Source organism: Dreissena polymorpha, chromosome 12 (assembly GCF_020536995.1).
Source record: "Dreissena polymorpha isolate Duluth1 chromosome 12, UMN_Dpol_1.0, whole genome shotgun sequence".
Taxonomy (NCBI): Eukaryota; Metazoa; Mollusca; class Bivalvia; order Myida; family Dreissenidae; genus Dreissena; species Dreissena polymorpha.
This window is the reverse complement of record NC_068366.1, coordinates 46,809,056-46,823,743: the sequence shown is the minus strand read 5'-3', so window position 1 is coordinate 46,823,743 and position 14,688 is coordinate 46,809,056. Positions and strand designations below refer to the sequence as shown.

At 36.6% G+C, this 14,688-nt stretch overlaps 1 protein-coding gene across 6 annotated transcripts in view; it reads right to left on the bottom strand.

Moving 5' to 3' along the window:
* The window catches only part of LOC127852221 (uncharacterized), a 127,468-nt gene that overhangs the window by 99,643 nt on the left and 13,137 nt on the right, over positions 1-14,688 (bottom strand). For all 6 annotated transcript variants that reach the window (XR_008036139.1, XR_008036140.1, XR_008036141.1 and 3 more), the window contains 2 exons: positions 8,480-8,642; positions 155-285 (listed from right to left, as the gene is read on the bottom strand). Coding sequence is in view for 3 of the 6 variants with exons in the window: in XM_052386102.1 (XP_052242062.1) it covers positions 155-285; positions 8,480-8,605 (257 nt within the window). In the remaining 3 variants the exon portion in view is untranslated. The remainder of the gene's footprint in view (positions 1-154; positions 286-8,479; positions 8,643-14,688) is intronic.

Genomic DNA, 14,688 nt, shown 5'->3' with positions numbered 1-14,688 from the left:
TTGAATTATCATGGACTCTTACTTATGTGAGTAAGAGATAACCAAGGTCAGCTGTATCAGAAGGATATTTAGTTTTGAAAGGAGTAAGAGGATATGTACATAGGCATACATGTTTTGTTGATACAGTTTGTTAGGTATGCCTGTGATCACATACCTCATGATTCGTTGGTACAGCTTGTGAGGTATGCCTGTCATCACACCCGCACCGTCCCCACTGTCGTTGTCACATCCACATGCCCCGCGATGCTCCATGCGGCGCAACATGGTCTCTGAGTCCCGTAGCACCTGGCAACAGCAGAACACAGTGTAACACGGCAAGTGATATCATAATAGCAGAACTCAATGTTACACAGGTAGTGATAGCATACTAGCAGAACTCAATGTTACGCAGGTAGTGATAGCATAATAGCAGAACTCAATGTTACACAGGAGGTGATAGCATAATAGCAGAACTCAATGTTACACAGGTAGTGATAGCATAATAGCAGAACTCAATGTTACACAGCTCAATGTTTCACATGTAGTAATAGCATAATAGCAGAACTCAATGTAACACAGGCAGTGAAAGCATAATAGCAGAACTTAATGTTACACAGGTAATGATAGCATACTAGCAGAACTCTATGTAAAACATGTAGTGATAGCATACTAGCAGAACTCTATGTAACACAGCAAGTGATATCATAATAGCAGAACTAAATGTAGCACCGGACTGATAGCATCATAGCAGAACTCAAGGTAACACATGTAGTGATAACATAATAACAGAACTCAATGTAACACAGTAGTGATAGCATAATAGCAGAACTCAATGTAACACAGGTAGTGACAGCATAATAGCAGAGCTCAATGTAACATAGGTAGTGATATCATGATAGCAGAACTCAATGTAACGCAGGTAGTGATAGCATGATAGCAGAACTCAATGTTACACAGGTAGTGATAGCATACTAGCAGAACTCTATGTAAAACATGTAGTGATAGCATGATAGCAGAACTAAATGTAACACAGCAAATGATATGATAGCAGAACTCAATGTTACACAGCAAATGATATCATGATAGCAGAACTAAATGAAACACAGCAAATGATATCATGATAGCAGAACTAAATGTAACACAGCAAATGATATCATAATAGAAGAACTCAATGTAACACCGGACTGATAGCATAATAGCAGAACTCTATGTAAAACATGTAGTGATAGCATGATAGCAGAACTAAATGTAACACAGCAAATGATATCATGATAGCAGAACTAAATGTAACACAGCAAATGATATCATGATAGCAGAACTAAATGTAACACAGCAAATGATATCATGATAGCAGAACTAAATGTAACACAGCAAGTGATATCATAATAGCAGAACTCAATGTAACACCGGACTGATAGCATAATAGCAGAACTCAATGTAACACATGCAGTGATAGCATTATAACAAAACTCAAAGTAACACAGTAGAGATAGCATAATAGCAGAGCTCAATGTTACACAGCAAGCGGTATCATAATAGCAGAAATAATGTAATACATGATACATGACAAATAGCATAATAGCAGAACTCAATGTAACACAGGTAGTGACAGCATAATAGCAGAACTCAATGCAACACAGCAAGTGATATTATGATAGCAGAACTCAATGTTACACAGGTAGGCTATGTTAGTGTTACCGATCTCAAAAATCGCCATTGGCGATTACAATTCCTGGCTGGCGATTAAAATAAGATTTTCATGAAATTGTCCGACGTATGTCCGTCCGTCCGTCTGTTAACATTTGCTCGTAAACACTCTAGAGGCCACATTTCTTGTCCCATCTTCATGAAACTTGGTCAGAAGCTTTGTCCCAATGAAATCTCGGCCGAGTTCGAAAACTGGGTTGTGCCGGGTCAAAATCTAGGTCACTAGGTCAAAAAAAAGAAAAACCTTGTAAACACTGTAGAAGTCACATTTCATACCCAATCTTCATGTTACTTTGTCAAAATGATTGTCTTAATGATATCTTGGTTGAGTTCAAAAGTGGTTCCGATCTGTTGAAAAACATGGCCACCAGTGGGCGCGGCAGTTTTCCTTATTTGGCTATAAAGAAACCTTGTAAACACTCTAGAAGTCACAATTTTTGCCCAATTATTATGAAAGTTGGTCAAAACATTAGTTCAATTGATGTCTCGGACGAGTTTGAAAATGGTCGAGATCGGTGATAAAACATGGCTGCCAGTGGGCGGGGCATTTTTCTCTATATGTATATAGTGGCAGTTTTCCCTATTTGGCTATAGAGAAACCTTGTAAACACTCTACAATTATTGCCCAATCATCATGAAAGTTGGTCAAAACATTGGTTTTATTGATATCTCCGACGAGTTTGAAAATGGTCGGAATCGGTGAAAAAACATGGCTGCCAGTGGGCGGGGCATTTTTCTCTATATGTATATAGTTAAAACATGTGAACACAGTAGAAGTCACATTTTTGGCCCAATTTTCATGAAATTTGCACAGAACATTTGTTTCCTTGATACGAGAGTCGAGTTAAAAAATGGTTCCGGTCAGCTGAATAACATGGCTGCTGGGAGGGGGGCAGTTTTCTCCTTATCCGCCCCCCCCCCCTTTCGAAGAAGAGGGGGTATATAGTTTTTATCATGTCGGTCCGTCCGTCCAACAGATGGTGTCCGGATAATAACTCAAGAGCGCTTATGCCAAGGATCATGAAACTTCATAGGTACATTGATCATGACTCGAAGATGACCCCTATTGATTTTCAGGTCACTAGGTCAAAGGTCAAGGTGACCTGAAATAGTAAAATGTTTTCTGGATGATAACTCAAGAACGCTTATGCCTAGGATCATGAAACTTCATAAGTACAATGATCATGACTCGCAGATGACCCCTATTGATTTTCAGGTCACTAGGTCAAAGGTCAAGGTGACCTGAAATAGTAAAATGGTTTCTGGATGATAACTCAAGAACGCTTATGCCTAGGTTCATGAAACTTCATTGTTATATTGATCATGACTCGCAGATGACCCCTATTGATTATCAGGTCACTAGGTCAAAGGTCAAGGTCACAGTTCCAAAAAACGTATTCACACAATGGCTGTCAAGGTCACGGTGACTCAACTTAGAAAAATGGTTTCCGGATATTAACTCAAGAATGCTTACGCCTAGGATCATGAAACTTTATAGGTACATTAATCATGACTCGCAGATGAAATAATGATGAAACTTGACCAGAATGTTAGTCTGGACAATATCTAGGTCAAGTTTGACATTTGGTAAAGATTGAATGAACCCACTCCTCTCAGGTGAGGGAACTAGGGCCATCTTGGCCCTCTTGTTTTCCTTAGTGCCAACCTAGGCAGTTATAGCATAATAGCAGAACTCAATGTTACACAGGTAGTGACAGCATAATAGCAGAACTCAATGTAACACAGGCAGTGATAGCGTAATAGCAGAACTCAATGTAACACAGCAAGTAATATCATGATAGCTGAACTCAATTTAACACAGCAAGTGGTATCATAATAGCAGAACTCAATGTTACACAGAAAGTGATAGCATGATAGCAGAACTCAATGTTACACAGCAAGTGGTATCATGATAGCAGAACTCAATGTTACCCAGGCAGTGATATTATGATAGCAGAACTCAATGTTACACAAGCAGTGATAGCATGATAGCAGAACTCAATGTTACACAGCAAGTGGTATCATGATAGCAGAACTCAATGTTACACAGGTAGTGATAGCATACTAGCAGAACTCAATGTTACACAGGTAGTGATAGCATGATAGCAGAACTCAATGTTACACATGCAGTGATAGCATAATAGCAGAACTCAATGTTACACAGGTAGTGATAGCATACTAGCAGAACTCAATGTAACACAGGCAGTGATAGCATAATAGCAGAACTCAATGTAACGCAGGTAATGATAACATAGTAGCAGAACTCAATGTTACACAGGTAGTGATATCATGATAGCAGAACTCAATGTTACACAGGCGTACATAGCATGATAGCAGAATTCAATGTTACACAGCAAGTGGTATCATAAAAGCAGAACTCAATGTTACACAGGTAGTGATAGCATACTAGCAGAACTCAATGTTACACAGGTAGTTATAGCATGATAGCAGAACTCAATGTTACACAGGCAGTGATAGCATAATAGAAGAACTCAATGTTACACAAGTAGTGAAAGCATACTAGCAGAACTCAATGTAACACAGGCAGTGATAGCTTAATAGCAGAACTCAATTTAACGCAGGTAATGATAGCATAATAGCAGAACTCAATGTTACACAGGAAGTGATATCATGATAGCAAAACTCAATGTTATACAGGCAGTGAAAGCATAATAGCAGAACTCAATGTTACACAGGTAGTGATAGCATTCTAGCAGAACTCAATGTAACACAGGCAGTGATAGCATAATAGCAGAACTCAATGTAATAAAGGTTGATAGCATAATAGCAGAACTCAATGTTACACATGTAGTGATAGCATACTAGAAGAACTCAATGTAACGCAGGTAATGATAGCATAATAGAAGAACTCAATGTTACACATGCAGTGATAGCATTATAGCAGAACTCAATGTTACACATGCAGTGATAGCATAATAGCAGAACTCAATGTAAAACATGTAGTGATATCATGATAGCAGAACTCAATGTAACACAGTAGTGATATTATGATAGCAGAACTAATGTAACACAGCAAGTGATATCTTGATAGCAGATCTCAATGTTACACAGGTAGTGATAGCATACTAGCAGAACTCTATGTAAAACATGTAGTGATAGCATGATAGCAGAACTAAATGTAACACAGCAAGAGATATCATTATAGCAGAAATAATGTAATACATGATACATGACAAATAGCATAATAGCAAAACTCAATGAAACACAGGCAGTGATAGCATAATAGCATAGCACAATGAAACACATGTAGTGATATCTTTATAGCATAGCTCGATGTTACAAGGGTAAAGATATCATGATAGCATAGCAACATGTAACACAGGTAGTGATATCATGATTGCATAGCTCAATGTAACAAGAGTAGTGATATCATGATAGCATAGCCCAAAGTTACATAGATATTAATAGCATGATTACATAGCTAAATGTAACAAAAGTAGTGATATCATAATAGCATAACTCAGTGTGACACAGGTAGTTATAGCATGATATCATAGCTCCATGTCACACAGGTAAAGATATCATGATAGCGTGGCAGAATGAAGCACAGGAAGTGATATAATGATAGCATAGCTTTATGTAACACAGGTAGTGACATCATGATAGCATGGCTCAATAAACACAGATAGTGAAATCATGATAACATAGCTAAATGTTTCACATGTAGTGATAGCGTTGCTCAATGTAACACAGATAGTTATATTATGATTGCATAGCTCCATGCGACACAGGTAGAGATATCAGGATAGCATAGCTCATTTTAACACAGGCAGTGATAGCATAATATCATAGCTCAATGTAATACAGGAAGTTATATCATGATAGCATGGCTCAATGTAACACATATAGCGATATCATGATAGCATAGCTCTATGTAACACATGTAATGGTATCATGATAGCAAAGTTCAATCTAATACAGGTTACAAAAAATGTTTTATCATAATACCATAGATCAATGTTACACAGATAGTGATGTCATGAAACCATAGCTCAATGTTACACAGATATTGATATCATGGAAGCATAGCTATATGTAACACAAGTAGTGTTATCATGGAAGCATAGCTAAATGTCAAACATATAGCTTTATCATGAGAGCATAGCTCAATGTTACACAGGTAGTGATCTTTGCTTAAGGTAACACAGATAGTGGTATCTTTATATTATAGCTCAATGTAACAAAGGTAATGATATAATAGCTCAATGTAACACAGGTTGCGATAGCATGATAGCATGGCTCAATGTAACACCTGTAGGTAGCGATATCATGATAGTATAGCTCAATTAAACATAGGAAATGATATCATGACAGTGTACCACAATGTAACACAAAAGTGATATCATGATAACATAGCTCAATGAAACACAGGATGTGAAATCATGATAGCATGGCTTAATGTTACACAGGTATTGATAATATGAAAGCATAGGTTGATGCAGGTATTGATTTTATAGCTTAATGCTACATAGGAAGTGACATTAATAAAACAGAGGTAATCATATCATAATAGCCTAGCTAAATTAAACATATGTATTGATACCATGATATCATAGCACAATGTTACGCAATCAGTTATAGCAAGAATGCAAGGCTCAATATTACACAGGTAGTAATATCATGATAGCATAGCTCAATATAACACAGGCAGTGATATCATGGTTCAATGTTACACCGGTTGTGACATCCTGACTCAGTGTAAAGCTGGAAGCGATATCATGATAGCATAGCTTATTGTAACACAGATAGTGATATCATGATAGCATAGCTCAATATAACACAGGGAGTGCTATCATGATAGCATAGCTCAATATAACACAGGATGTGAAATCATTATAGCATGGCTTAATGTTACACAGGTAGTGATAATATGAAAGCATAAGTCTATGCAGGTAGTGATATCATAGCTCAATGGAACATAGGAAGTGATATTAATGTAACAGAGGTAATCATATCATGATAGCCTAGCTAAATAAAACATATGTATTGATTTCATGATACATGTAGCATAGCTCAATGTTACACAGGCTGCAGTTTAGCATGAATGCATGGCTCAATATTACACAGGTAGTGATATCATGATAGCATAGCTCAATATAACACAGGTAGTGATATCAAGACAGCATGGCTCAATGTAACGCAGATAGTGATACTGAAAGCATGGCTCCATGTAAGACATATAGTGATATCATAATAGCATAGCTTACTGTAACACAGATAATGATATAATGATAGCAGAGCTAATTGTAACACATATAGTGACATCATGATAGCATAGCTCAATGTAACACAGACAGTGATATCATGATATCATAGCTAATTGTGACAGATAGTGATGATAGTGATATCATGATAGCATAGCTAATTGTAACAGATAGTGATATCATGATGGCATAGCTAATTGTAACTGATAGTGATATCATGATAGCATAGCTCAATGTAACAAAGACAGTGACACTTAGACAAAATAGCTGATCACCGCAATATCACTGAGGGTGCAATCGTTATAGCTCTATATAAACTAGACATTGACATTGTGACATCAGATTAAGAAAGCAAAACAGTTTAAGATATAAAAGATAATCATGATTTTATGGAAATAAAAAAAAATAGTCTAACATAATTGTGATTTATTAGTTATTCATATGTTACATTATTGAATAATAATTTTTTCCCATAGTTGTTCTACAAGCAGTGTATAGCGGACAGCTTGGTTCCAAATGAAGTTGGCTATAACGAATCGTCAGCTATCTTCTTCATTAAATGAATATCTGATCTATTTAATTACTGAAATATACTCAGGTTCATGTCCAGTATAATGAAGGGGAGATTTAGTACTCAGAAAAGTTAATTCTGTCACAAGCAGCTTGTTATATACAGTATAGGAAATACATGAGCATCTAACAAAACTCTGTTTAAATGATTAAAGCTGGGGGGAAAACATAACATGCTTCCTAACATGACCTCACCACCCAACCTCACATAATCACTTCTGCAGAACCTGTTGTGAACAGCATCTTGTATGTAAGGGAACAGGTACAGACAATAACGGGTACCACATCAGTTACAACTACATTGTTCTAGACATGTTAATATACTGAACGCCTGCACGAGAACAGATACATATCCTTCCTGGAAATGAAACACAGAATCAATATCATTATTAATATATTGTTTCTGTAACTTCCAGCAAAATTTGATAACTTTTATTATTCTACTGCTCTTCCCAACATTGTTTAGACAGACTGGCCACATAAACTAGATTTGACACATTGAGGAGCCTTATGTCTTCTCTGTCAATAACCAGAGCTTAATATTGAGCTGGAGAATTGATTTCCAGGAAAACTAATGTGATTTGTGGGAATAAGTAGCAAGAGTGTGGATCCCTGGGGAATGTTGCCAGCTTAAATGCAAATGCTAGTCTCAATCAACAACTTAACAGACTGAGTGGGCTATTCATTTCAGCATTTTTTTCCTTCTTTATTAAGTACCTGTACATTTGGGACAGCCAACCATATTTTGTAATATTTTCTATTTTCTGCAAAAATCCTGTGAAAAAAAGTGCTGCTCCAAAATTCCCAACAAGAAAGAAAGTTGTGTCAATTTCATTCCAAAAGCTTGTGAACAAATAAAATGAGCCCTAAAACTGAACAATCATGCAAAAACACATAAGCAGGAATATTAAGAGGGGTTAGTGTAATTGATTGCCAAGCAATTATAAAAAAACATAATTCCCAATCTGAAGATAATATCTATCATTCCCCAGCCATACCTTGTGTGACCTATTGCCATCGATGCTGACAACGAAGCCGACCCCACATGCATCACTCTCATAGCGCGGGTCGTACAGCCCTGTCGCCGGCGGGAGACCGTGTAGGGCGCCCTCTACCACTGGCATGGCTCCCTGAGATCACTACACGAGTCTGTGTGTAAACCTGCCAGAGAGGCAAACACAGAGTGCTATTGAAAAGCCTTATGTGAAGGATATGTATATTTTAAAACTATATGTTATGTTGTGGGAACTTTGCAAAAATATTAAAGATTGGATGAACAATGAGATCCCTGCCCTGAAATTTGTCCCTTTTGTAAACAAATCAAATCAAATCAAACTACAACAAGAGCTGTCAGAGTGTCGACTATTCAAGTGCTTGACAGTATAACGTAAGCCATCATGGAGAGGGGGGGGGGGGTATAATGTGGGTGTGTGATCATTTAATAGATGATCTTTCAAAAATAAGAAAAAAAAATTATTTTTTTTTTGGGGGGGGGGGGTTCTGCGGGGGCATGGGGGATGGTTTGGGTGGAGTGCATTGTGGCATGTAAGGTAAGTGTTGTTTTGTCAAACTTTAACATAGATTTATCAATAATATTCACATTCCAAGTTATAAAAGGGGCCATAATTCTGTCAAAATGCTTGATACAGTTGTCAGCTCTTGTTCATAGGTTGGGGTCATGTTGGTAAACAAGTATGCAAAATATGAAAGCAATATGTCAAGGGACACAGGAAATATTTGGGGTAGTACGCAAACTTTAACATAGATTTATCAATAATATGCATATTCTTAGTATAAAAGGGGCAATAATTCTGTCAAAATGCTTGATACAGTTGTCTGCTCTTGTTTATAGGTTGGGGTCATTATTGTTAACAAGTATGCAAAATATGAAAGCAATATGTCAAGGGACACAGGAAATATTTGGGGTAGTACGCAAACTTTACATAGATTTATCAACAATATGCATATTCAAGTATAAAAGGGGCAATAATTCTGTCAAAATGCTTGATACAGTTGTCTGCTCTTGTTTATAGGTTGGGGTCATGATGGTAAACAAGTATGCAAAATATGAAAGCAATATGTCAAAGGACATAGAAAATATTTGGGGTAGTACGCAAACTTTAACATTTGCACGCAAACGGACACGGGAACGGCAATGCCGGGGTGAGTAGGATAGCTCAACTATATATATTTCATATATAATAGTCGAGCTAATAAAAATGGTGGTTCTGACCCTATATTGTTGAGCTATTTCTTGAATTATAACCTTATTGTTGTCTGCAAACTGTTCACAGTTGCAATCAATTTGATGTAAACTATAGATTGTATTCTCATTCATGCATATTTTTCGGCGTAGCTGTTTAACCTAGCTTTTCACCTTTAATACCTTAACATAAAGCCAGTAGACCCAAATGAATACATTTGAATTTTTAATTGGTTGATTCAAGAAAAATCCCCACGAATTTTGGCCACATCACTGTATCTGTGTACAGCGTATAGGATGTAACACTGTTCTGTGTAAGGAATCCCTGACTACTCTCTGCATGTTCATACCACACATTGTTTGCCCATTTACAATTAAGCATTAAAATCAATCTCATAGAATTTCTGGTCAGAACTAAAACCTGATACATCAACTACCTGTAGAATCCTCCCCAAGATTATCAAGTTTATGCAATAAATCGTCAGCTGACCCAGTGTGGGTCAGTGCTCGGTCACTCAATCATCACAGGAAGACAATCGACTATCCATCAATGTTGATAACACAGTATTTTTTTCACCATGAGAACGCAAACACTAACTAAAACTGAAGTGTCATGTTGACAGGAAATCGTTTTATTATCTAACCACAAATGTTTTCCTTACTCAGCCAGTCTGGAAATTGTACTTGAAAGCCTGAATTTGCAAGTTTGCTATAAATAACACAGTTTGATTTAAATTTTCTATCGAAAAGTATTGTACTATAATATTCCATTAACAAGACAAAATGAGATATTAAGATACTTTGGTCATGCAAAAATTGGTCTTATGCCATATGCATCCAGCGTTGCAATAGCCCAGTCTGGGCATCTCTCAGTCAGGTCAGACGATGCCTAATGACACCATGAAACCTTGCCTGATTCATAGTGGACAGCATAGCCATAGCTCCTGACTAAACTGCGCAATTGCACAGACTGGTATTGAGCTTCGCTTGACAAAATGCCAAAAGACCCATTTTCGCATGATGCAGGTCTGAAAGTGTGATTTGAATGTGCAGAAAGAAAATTACATGTTTATCAAGCATTAACATATCAAATATTTTAATGGTGAAGAAATAAACTCATAATAAGCCTTTTGGGGACACATACAGGACAAGTGTGTCCTGTACTACTACTGGGAAAGGGACAATGACAACGATCGAGGCATGGTATTGTAATGCGCATGGGGGGGTTAGAGGGTTAGGGTAAGGGTAAGGGTTCGGGGTCGGGTTTGGGTTAGGGTTAGCCTAAACCCTAACCTTAACCCTTACCTGACCCCTAAGCCAGCCCTAACCTAACCATAACCCATGGTTATCTCCCCTATACCATGCCTCGCTCGTTGTTGTTGTCCCCTTGCAGAAAGAAAATTGCATATACAGTCGAAACTGACCTAACGGCCACCTGAATTTACCGGTCACCTGCAGACAACGGTCAGTCTGGAATCCCCCCGACGAAAAACACTCTATATTACACTTGAATTTAACGGCCACCTGTCCATAACGGCCAACGGCCACTATATTCCACTCCTAAATTCATGTTTGAACTGAAATCAACGGTCACGCATCTGTCATCTCGAGTCGCGAAAAAATAAAAAAAATAAAAATTAAATTAAAATGCTTTTTGTGTGATTTTTGAGTACGAATAAATTTTAACAAACTTTTTGTGTCTTTTTCTTTGAATTAGAACGGTACAATTACACCGTACTATCGGTTAATGACAGCGAATCCGCTTTTTAGTCTTGTACGGACGTGGCGTCAACGGCACGTGACAAGCTTTATTTACAGAATGATCGAGATGCATGATTAAACAATTATAATAGCGTTGATAAAGTCATTGCTTTAGTTTAATAACAATATGAAATTAAATCAATATATAAGATATTATTCTTTATTATTCAATGTAAGTTAATTCTGTTATTATGCTTAGTTAACAGCAATGAGCATTTGTTTTACACTGTTTGCAAACGACTGGGTGGGGTAACGACGTAGCAATACTACCAACTGACAAACCATCTTAAAATTGTGATCCGAATTCAACGGTCACCTGTGGACAACGGTCACTTTGGTCATTTCCCTTGACTGACTGCTGAATTCAGGTTTGACTGTATAACAAACATTAACATATCAAATATTTTAATGGTGAAGAAATAAACTCATAATAAGACAGTCTTTTGGGGACACATACAGGACAAGTGTGTCCTGTACTACTACTACTACACGGTGCCTATACCACGTGACTTTTTAAGATCTGTGTGGGGAGTAAAATATCAACAAAAGCGCGACGAAGGTAAGATTTTTAAGAATAACTTTTTTAATATGTCACCATTTTTAATGGGATAAAGTGGAGTTTTCTATAGGTATCATGATTTTATAAAACAAATAAGTATTTTTTCAGTAAAGTGCAACCCCGCGTTTGAACGGTTAGAAAAGGGTAGGATCAGTGTGGGGACATTTTTTTTTTTTACACAAAAACATCACCTCTGGTGAAATTAAGAAATAAATTTTATGGGCGGAGCTTACACTATATCATTTTGCATCCATTTTCAGGTTTCTGTTATTTATTTACGAAACAAAATTCAAGAAAACTATTCTTACAGTTATATGATCTGTGTGGTATACGTTTTTCAACGGATCTGTGTGGTATACGGTTTTTCAGTTTTTCAGTTCTATTTAGTTGTTTAAAAAAATGCTTGTCAACAATGTATTTGAAACGGGATTTTTAAATGCGCTAGCATGTAAAACACATAATGGCTATACACTACGCTTGCACCGCTTGTTGAACTAATACATAATTATGATTTACAGGCATTCTGTACAATCCCCGTTATAATATTAAAATCTTACGCTGGAGCATCTTAAATCGATGACAAGTCCATGCTTACCTTAAATAAGTGTACACTTTTTGTTATTGTATCAAATTCCATTTTTATTTTGGCGCCAAACACTACTGTCAGGTGAAGTAATGTATCGTATATTATTAACCAGGTTTTCCGAAGGAAAAAACTGGTTATTAGATTGGCGAATGCGGGCGGGCTGGCTGGCTGGCGGAACAAGCTTGTCCGGGCCATAACTATGTCGTTCATTGTCAGATTTTAAAATCATTTGGCACATTTGTTCACCATCATTGGACGGTGTGTCGCGCGAAATAATTACGTCGATATCTCCAAGGTCAAGGTCACACTTTGAGTTCAAAGGTCAAAAATGGCCATAAATGAGCTTGTCCTGGCCATAACTATGTCATTCATTGTGAGATTTGTCAGATTTTAAAATCATTTGGCACATTTGTTCACCATCATGGGACGGTGTGTCGCACGAAAGAATCACGTCAATATCTCCAATGTCAAGGTCGCCACGACTAAAAATAGATTTTTTTAAAAACAAACTTACAAAGGGGGTTAATTTTGTTTGTTCATTTCAAAAGTTCAGTTTGAGTTTTCTCCCTTTATCAGATTTTTTTTCACAATGAAAACCTGGTTTTGTGACAATTTTGTCCCTTGTTTTTGATATTATATTTGCTTTAAGGTATGGCTCAATGCTCCGAATGCGGGAAAATGTCGAAGACCAGAGCTGGATTATTGCGCCACATTAGGGGACACGCTAACTCTGGAAACTATAACTGCTGTGGGAAAGCATTTCAGGTAAGATTAAATACCTTAAAAATAGTTACATTTTTATACAGTTATGCTAACCAGATGAACGGATTTTCTTGAAACAACACAAATATACAATATATCTCATCGCTTAGGTCATCATATATTTTGAAATAACTCAATAATCGTCAAATCGTTTGTAATTTAAAACTAACGAACGCGTGTCCTCAGATACTTACATTTTTTAAATAGCGTGTTTACGCATTGAAATGTCACGTGAATAAAATATGTTGTTTTTTTCTCAGGATGCCTACAATCTTAAAAGGCTTCAACGAACAAAGGACCCCAATGTCGCATGTGTGTACAGTGCGGCAGAAGCTTTGCGGACAAGTACCTACTCGTGGCTAGAGAGAAAAGTGCAAAAAAAAGGGATTGGTGAAATGTTACCAGTGTGGGTTGGCAGTTAGGAGTGAGAATGACCTCAGAGAGCACGTCAATACCCACATGCATGACAAGTGTTACAGTAGTGATGAGTGTTTCAAAACGTACAAACGCAAAACAAACCTTTCTCGATACGTGAGGACTTCACATAAATCCGTGAATACTGATTAAAAATCATAATGGTTTACAGTGTGTCTGTGTAACTTCATTATCGTTTTACGTTATTTTATTCGTTGTTTTACTTTTACTTTACTTTTCAAAATGATTCAAAAGTTATCCGAATTTGATTAATTTTTAGGTTTCGTTTAGTTCGTTTGTGTGTTTGAAATCATTCTTAAAATAATTGTGCAATAATTTGGATTTACGTTATTCATTAATATATCGCATCTGTGATTTGTATTATCGAATCTGTGATTCTTTTTTAATTATAACTTGATTAAAGTTTTGCGATGTTTTTTCGTTGGTTTCAATTTTAAATACCGCTGTCACGAGCTAGTTCGATAATCATAAGCAGCCAGGGTTTCTAATACTAGGGTTTTACACGATTGCTTTACATAATTAACTGCCTGCTTATAATTACTCTAGGCCGTGGTAATTGACAGTAAACAATGTATGCAAAGTGGTTGTGTATACAATACAATACTCCTTAATTCGAAATATGTCTTGACATTCTTCAGAGCTGCATCCATCCACAACACAGAATCTTACATATATAATCATATAATATAATATTTATTCATTTACTTTTTATATTCTCTTCAAAATAATTAACGCTAAAGATAAGCATACACTTGTTACACTGAATACAACGACATAATTTATAACATGACATTATCACCAACACATTGCGAATGATTGTCAATATGTATACTATGTAATAAACTAATGCAACAATATGAATTCCAAATATGAAATAAAACACACAGACACACACATATAT